The sequence below is a fragment of the Carcharhinus amblyrhynchos genome, unplaced genomic scaffold, assembly GCF_965287045.1.
Source record: "Carcharhinus amblyrhynchos unplaced genomic scaffold, sCarAmb.v2.hapA scaffold_73, whole genome shotgun sequence".
In the NCBI taxonomy this organism is placed as follows: Eukaryota; Metazoa; Chordata; class Chondrichthyes; order Carcharhiniformes; family Carcharhinidae; genus Carcharhinus; species Carcharhinus amblyrhynchos.
In genome coordinates this window covers 187311-194892 of record NW_027649813.1, presented here as the reverse complement: position 1 = coordinate 194892, position 7582 = coordinate 187311, and the positions used below count along the sequence as shown (strand labels likewise).

The window sequence follows — 7582 nt, the reverse complement described above, 5'->3', positions numbered from 1 at the left end:
ACCGCTGTGGTCCCTGAGATACACCCACAGTCCTGTTCTGGAGTGTGTTGCAGGACTTTGACCCAGCGACAGTAAAGAAGTGACGATATATCTCCAAGTCAGGGTGGTGAGTGACTTGAAGGGGAACTGCCAGGTTGTGGTGTTGTGTTCCCTTGCTGCCTTTGTCCTTCTGGGTGGTAGCGGGAGTGGGCTTGGAATGTGTTGCCTCAGGAACCTTATTGCTTAAAGAGACGAAAAGCAGGCTCCTATTTTAATGTGAAATAAAACCTCCCAGAAACACCCAGCTTTCCTTCCCCTCAATTTTGTTGGAGTACAGAATTAGACATTACATTCTGGGCAGACCATTTTTACAGACCATTACAAACGCAGTCCAGTTTGCCACTGTTGATTAATCATGAAAGAAAGTTACATTGCTGAAACATACCCAATGTTTGAAGTCAGTCAAACTGACAGTCAGAAAATGATGGGATTATTCAGCAGGCCAGGCAGCATGATAACGGCACTTGTTCACTGCCTGAGCTCAAAGTCAAGACAGCCGAATATCACAGCAGCAGCTGCTCTCCCTCCTACCCTCCCCTCCCCTCCCCTCCTGCCCAAAGTAAATGTCAGACTCACGGCTGGAAACCATAGCTGCCGAAATTGTCAATCACAGTGAAGAGTGGAGGGAATTTGGGAAGATTGGGATGGAAATCCTGACAGGTGTTCTCAGAGAATAATACTGACAACTGGGAATTTATACAAAGCGGGACATGGGTAATTTTTTTCGCCACTCTCTTACGCACCCCTTTACGTCTTTATCTCTTTGTCTGTCCCTCAAAACCTACGAATACATGTGAACTGGAACGTCTGCGATTTTTCACTTTCATTTCCTCTTCCCCCTTATGTTCCTCTTTTTGGTTTTCATCCTCCAAAGGAATTGTTTCCTTGATTCCTGTAAAGATTCCCCAGTCCCCAGTTTGAGAATCACTGCACAGATTCATCTCAGTAAAAAGTCTGATAACACCAGGTTTTAGTCATCTCAAACACGGTGATCTATCGCCACCTACCGCCATTAGAGCAACATTACAAGCAGGAAGGTCACCGGGTTCCTGCAGTTCACAGCTCATTCAAACCAGTAAGTTCCTCTCGACAATGAGCTTCTGTTTGTTTCTTCCCTCCCTTTCCTTCTTTCCCTCAGCCCTACAGGGGTCCTTGCTGATCTTTCAGTTCCCAGTTCACATTCAGGGTTTATACCCAGAATATGTTAACCTGGCTTCTGTCTCCACACGTGACTGAGACCCACACTGGCAGGAGGCAGGGAGACGGTGTGAAATTATGGGATGGATCTGTTAGAGACATTTAATGCCGCAGATTGTCAGCGGTGTTGGGTTATAATCACCGATGTTTGATCCTGGACTGAAGATGGGAAAGATTCTCTCAGTGAAAGTGTGGGTGAAAGTGTGGAGATGGGACATGTTGTCCGCATTGTAAAATGACACCTGTCCACCCTCATAGTCCAGGAAAACCCCGATCTTCCGGGGATTCACACTTGGGGTGAGGGGGATCTCATGCGGGGAGTTGATGGCGAAATGGCCTCTTGCAGGTATCAGCCCCATTAGCCAGAACCCGGGCTCAGGGCTCAGGAGGATTACTCTTTTCCTGTCCACAGACTCTCGGGCCACTCCGACTTCCCACTCTGTCTCCTCCCCCACCCCCACCTCCCAGTAATGTTTCCCTGATGTGAATCCTTCTGATCCCAGGATATATTCCAAGGGATCAAACCTCTCCGGGGTGTCAGGGAGTGGCTGCCGTTTGTCTCCGAGTCTCACACTGGTCCGGTCCTCAGACAGGATGAGCCGGGGATTCACTGTGTTCGGATCCAGACTCAGAGAGGCTGGAGCTGGGGGAAAGTTAAAATAACACAGTCAGTGATTTAGAGAGAGGGGGTAAAATTGGAAATAGACGGCGGCACAGAACAGGTGGATTAACATTTGTTCTGTCACGCACCGGATATTCCATTCTATTGAAATCTGCTCTAGTCTGCCGGTGAGTCCAGACCCTGAACAATGTGGGTGACTTTTCCCTGCCATCAGAAATGGCCCAGATATCGTTGTGTCAAACCGCTACAATAAGAGTGATTAAAATAAAACTGGACGGATCACTCAGCATGAACCTCCGAAGGAGAAACACCAGCGAAACAACCTGTCCAGTTAACACTGCAAACTCCTCCTCACGAGGGAATTCTGCCAACAGTAGAAAAACTGCCCTGTGGATGTCAAGACAGCCAAACAAAATCGTATCACTTTTCACAAAATATTTGTTTCCTAACATTTATAAGAGCATATTCGATTACTCTTGAAAGCTGACAGTATATTAAGTGCAAAAAAATCAGTTTGTTCCAATAATGAAAGATACCCATTACATGTACAATTGCAGTCAATATTTACAACGTTCATTATATGTCAATCATGCAATAAGGCTTTTTTCACGGGAGATTTTCACTAAGTCTAGGATACTGTATGCTTTATGAACCACACTCTCGGCATGTCCTGTCACCTGTAATAACCTATGCACATGTTCACCCATAACACTCTGCTCCTCCAACTTCTTCATGATTGTATCTTTTTTTATGTTGTCTTTCTCTGTTCTTTATAGCAAAACGAATCACATCACATTTCTCTGCATTTAGTTTCGTCTTTCACATGTGCATCCATTCCACTATTTTCATGCCCTTTTGAAGTTTTCCACGATTAACCTCACAGTTCACAAAACTCCCAAGCTTCACAACATGCAGATATGTTGAAATTGTGCCCTGCAGACCAAGATATAGATCATTAATATATTTCAAGAAGAGCAAGGGACATAATCCTGACCTCTGAGGAAGTCCACTATAAACCTTCCTGCAGCCTGAAAAACATCTATTGACAACTGCTGTCTCCTGACGCTCAGCCACTTCTTCATTCCTGTGTATATTGTCCGTTATGTTCTATTAGCAACAATTTTTCTGACGAAACTATTTCTCCAAACGCTTTTTTGAAGTCAATTTACTGTTCACCACATCTACAGCACTATCCTCATCGGCCCTCTCTGTAGTCTCTTCAAAATACGCCAGCGAGATGAACAACGTTTACACTTACACATTCACTTTGATAGCCTCCAGGTAAAATGGCTGGGAATGATTTACGTTGCAGGATGTCCCCGATTTAAACATTAATCGGAGCAACCCTGAGACTAAATTCACACACAGTACTCCCTACCTGCTTCCCACAAATGTCATCAAACACCCACAATTACGTGGCAGCAACAAAATAGTTATCCAGTGTTCCTACACGAAACACAAGGAGAAGCCTCATTCTCTATCCAAACTGGAGACATTTGCTATAACTGGAGACTCAATACAATCTAGATCTTCCTTTGAATGGTGATGCCCCACCCAGATGAACAGTCTATACAATGGTTCAATCACTGGTCTGAAAGGGACCACTGGAAACTCCCATCGGAAATGATGTAAGGAGTCTCCCTCTGTTTCCTGCTCAATATTTATACCGAAAACAACACCATCATGCTGTTTCAGGGCCTTTACTATTCGCAAATTGATTTCTAATATCCTACGTTAAAACAGAGAAAATTCCTCTTTTTTTCTTTTGCAATGATGTCAATGTGACCAAAAGGTGAGTTATTTGCTCACAAAGCTGTTCGCCGCTATGTTACTTCCTGTCTCGTCATCCCACCCACCATATTCCATAATCCTGGCACCACCCACACCCCACCCCGGGTTGTCGATGGTTTTCCTCTACTTCGCCCTTTCCTCAAGGACTGCCAAGCACTTCCCCTCACTGCAAACCCGTGGAAAACTGGCCAGCAAAATTGGAACTGAAGCCCGACCTCGGGGTTTGATTGGACCTCGGATCAAAGAGAGAGCATTGCTTTCACAAATTGCTTGATCTCTGGAATCACTCACAAAATCAAACTCACTCAATATAAATGGACTCATCACCTTCCCTATTGCAAGGTTAAGGATATCCTTAGTTTGTTATTGACGCTGTGACTGTGTTAAACCCGTAGATGTTTATCTTCTCCAGCATGCTTCAATTCCTCAATAAAATCATCACACTTCTCCTTATTTATTTTAGACTCGCAGTTTCTTCATCTCTTTGACTTGTCTAATGTGCCTCATTCATCATTACAGGTTAGCTCCAGCTGGCTCAGGTTCTCTCATGCTTTGATGTCATCCTGATATAGGATGCTTAAAAAGTCAGCAGAACTACTCCTCACTAATTTGACACATGATGGCTTCAGACACTTACCCAGAGCAACCCACAGGAAGCAAAATATGACAATGGACAGATTCTAGGAATTAACAAGCGGAAATGTGAGCATTTAATCCGGGACCTCGGACACCCTTTAGTCCCTTCACATCTGGATTTATAATCAGGAAAAATCAGTGTTTTACCGGGGTTAATGGAGTTGATCATGTCCCTCCACGTTGTGTACTGTAAAGGACCTCTGAACTTTCCAAAAGACAGGCCGGCATCTGTTACACAGAGTTGCTGAAATTCATCACTGATCCTGTAAATGTAAAGAAATGATGTGGAAACATTCATCTTCGTTACAATATTTTTGGAAGGATTTCAATGTTTAAGCTATTCCAACATTCCCAACTGCCAGCACTCTTCCTGTTGGAGAGAATGTATCACAAACTGAAAGATTAATCTTGTGCCTATAACTGAGCAAAACATAAGTTGGAAATACAAAAACACAGAATGGAAACACTTTTGTGAAGAGAACGGTTCATAGTCTGATAACAGATTAGTGACCACACTATCACAAGTGGGTTCTGACCAAGTGTGTATGTATGAGGGAGCATGTGGGATTGAATAAGTGAGTGTGTGTATGAACATTAGTGGAGATGACTGAGTGTATGTAGTCGTGTTGATGTTGGGGAGCGTGTGTGGGAGTGAGTATTGTGGTAGTGAGTGTGTGTGGGAGTGCATGTGTGGATCTGACAGTGAGTGTGTGTGTGTGTGTGAGTGAGTGTGGGATTGAGTGTGTGTGTGTGGGTGTGAGAGAGAGTGAGTGTGTGTGTGTGTGGGAGTGAGTGAATGTGTGTGGGATTTTGTGTGTGTGTGTGTGTGAGAGAGAGAGAGAGTGAGAGTGAGTGAGTGAGTGAGTGAGTGTGTGTGTGTGTGTGTGTGGGAGTGAGTGAATGTGTGTGGGATTTTGTGTGTGTGTGTGTGTGTGTGTGGAAATGAGTGAGTGTGTGTGGGATTGAATGAGTGACTCTGAAATTTGGAGGATGGCAAATTGGCCATCCACCAAGCTTCAGACACACTCACTTGTTTAAGAAGGGCCGCAGGGAAAAGCGTGGGAATTACAGGCCGAAGAGCCTAAGGTCTGTGATAATTTTGAGAAGCACTTTGATATATTTGTTAAGGAAACATTTGTTTCCAATCAGAGTAAAGAGATGTGGGAGTGAACCTAATTGGAAAGCTCTTTCATTGAGCCAGCGCAGACTAGATAAAAGGATTTTTTCCCCCTATGTGCTGCAGAGTTGATAATATAAGATTAATAGACAAACCCACAACATCGAATCAGGGAATCATAAAGAATGCACAGTGCAGAAGGAGGTCATTCGGGCCATCGAGACTACATTAATTCTTACACAAGTTTATCCCATAAAAAAAACGTACCTACGCCGCTAAACCCCTAACCTTGGGACACGAAGGTGTAATTGACGATGGCCAATCAGCCTAACCTGCATATCTTTGGAGTGTGGGAGGAAACCAGAACATTTTGAGGAAACACACGCAGACACGGGGAGAACTTGCAAAGTCCACCCATTCAGCCAGGGCAGGAATCGAACCCGGGTCCCCGGTGCTGTGAGGAACTGAATTACAATGTCAATTCCAGTAGAAAATGGCACGAAAGGCATCAGGAAATAATCTGAACCCAATGTCCAGGTCAGGACAACTCATTCCGGGGAAGTTGCTGGTATTCCTGAAATTTTGCTGGCAGTGACGAGGGATTAATACTGTGACAACTGCAGAGAATGACAATTGTCAAAAATTGTTTCACTCGCTTTCTATTTTTTCCATAAATTCTATATTAATTTCACAGTTATCGTCAGTTATTTAGTGACTGTGTGAAGTTTCCCTGAACTGAGCCACAATATATTCCCTCACCTTCAGAAATATCAGCTCGTCTTTTTGCTCCATCTGTTTCTGCAACTTTGAGATTTTCTCCTCAATAGAATTTAAATTCTCCTGAATCTCTCGAAGGTTTCTCTCCACTGATTCTAGAATCCATTCCTCGTCTTCCCTGAGATCTCTGAGTAATCGCTGCTCTTTCTCAGTGAGAGGCTGGTGCATTTTAGTGAACTCGGATGTGATGTGTGTCTGCAGACTGCTCGACTGTTCCTACCAAATGAAATGTGGAACATAATTAATGTCCCTCGATAAAGGGAACAAAACTAACCGAGATCCCAGAAAATCAGCACAGAGAGACCTTACCCTAACTTCAGAAATCTTTCGTTGCTGTTTCTGTTCTGTTTCTAGAATTGCCAATTTCTTCTCTGTGAGAAAATCTAAGGAAGATTTGAGCTGATCCTGGGATTGGGAGAGAAAATCACAGAATGAAAGTGTCAGAGCAGGAAAATGCGATGAAACGTCAGTTTATAAATCTTTTCCCTTGTACCTTGTATTTTTCAACAGTCTCTTTAATCTCCATGAAGTTGTGAGATTTGTGTTCCTGCAAATCTCTACAAGTGTAACAGATCAATTTCTGGTCAGTTTCACAAAACAGCTTCAGTTCTTCCCGATGTTCCCCACAGTGAACTTTACTTTCCTCCTCTTTCCGATTCAGCTTTAATTGTCGAGTTTGCTCGGCCAGATTCTCTAAGGCCCGATTTACCCTGAGGTTTCTTTCCGGAAACTCCTCTCTACATTCCGGACAGGAGGTTATATCCTTTTCCCAACACTGGGTGATACAGGAGCGGCAGAAGTTATGGCCACAATCCAGTGTTACCGGATCAGTGAAGATACCGAAACAAATGGGGCAAGTTGTCTCCTCACTCAAACTCTTAACCAGCTGCTTCGAAGCCATGTTCACTCTCAGCACTTCCTGATCCAAACCGGTTTAACTGTGGGATGTGCCTGCATTCCTGAACACCTTCAGGTACGCGGTTTCCGGATGACGTTTACTGTAATACACAGGGAAATATGATTATAAATTAATCTTTGTCCTCTCGACTGTCAGGCGGGTTGTTAACTCTTCGCTCAGTGTGAAGGAGAAACAGGGTTAGAGCCGAGAGAGGAATCATTGAACTCTTTCGGGGGTGAGTTGGACACTGGAGAATGGTGACAGTGGAGCGAGAGAGAGGGAGGAGACGGGGATGGGCGGGATGGAGATCCTATTGCATTGTTCTCCAGTCTGAACTCACTGCCGATTACAAACCCTGTGGTGAAACACGGTGAATGTTCCAGATCCATGCAAGGAATTGTATGGATGGATGTACAGCCCCTCCTGGAGCAGAGAGTACTGCACTTGTCAAGAAAATGACAAATACTAGAAAGATATTTAGATGAGTTGTAGCTGTGATTTTCGG

At 44.1% G+C, this 7582-nt stretch overlaps 1 protein-coding gene and 1 pseudogene across 1 annotated transcript; both read right to left on the bottom strand.

Moving 5' to 3' along the window:
* Positions 1 to 787: 787 nt before the first annotated feature.
* On the bottom strand, positions 788 to 1883 carry LOC145337765 (E3 ubiquitin-protein ligase TRIM69 pseudogene; annotated as a pseudogene).
* Positions 1884 to 4466: 2583 nt separating this feature from the next.
* On the bottom strand, positions 4467 to 7162 carry LOC145337785 (nuclear factor 7, brain-like). Its single transcript, XM_080182630.1, has 4 exons — positions 6673 to 7162; positions 6489 to 6584; positions 6162 to 6395; positions 4467 to 4548 (listed from the first exon to the last, which is right to left on the bottom strand). Exons 1-4 carry the CDS (start codon positions 7078 to 7080, stop codon positions 4540 to 4542), a joined length of 747 nt encoding a protein of 248 aa, XP_080038756.1. The 5' UTR covers positions 7081 to 7162; the 3' UTR covers positions 4467 to 4539.
* Between the last annotated feature and the right edge of the window lie 420 nt (positions 7163 to 7582).

Coding starts and splice junctions, on each gene's coding strand:
- LOC145337785 (XM_080182630.1), bottom strand. CDS start 7,080: ATGGCTTCGAAGCAGCTGGTTAAGAGTTTGAGTGAGGAGACAACTTGC. Junction 6,585..6,672: donor AGACTGTTGAAAAATACAAG/GTACAAGGGAAA, acceptor TCCCAATCCCAG/GATCAGCTCAAATCTTCCTT. Junction 6,396..6,488: donor GAAAGATTTCTGAAGTTAGG/GTAAGGTCTCTC, acceptor TTCATTTGGTAG/GAACAGTCGAGCAGTCTGCA.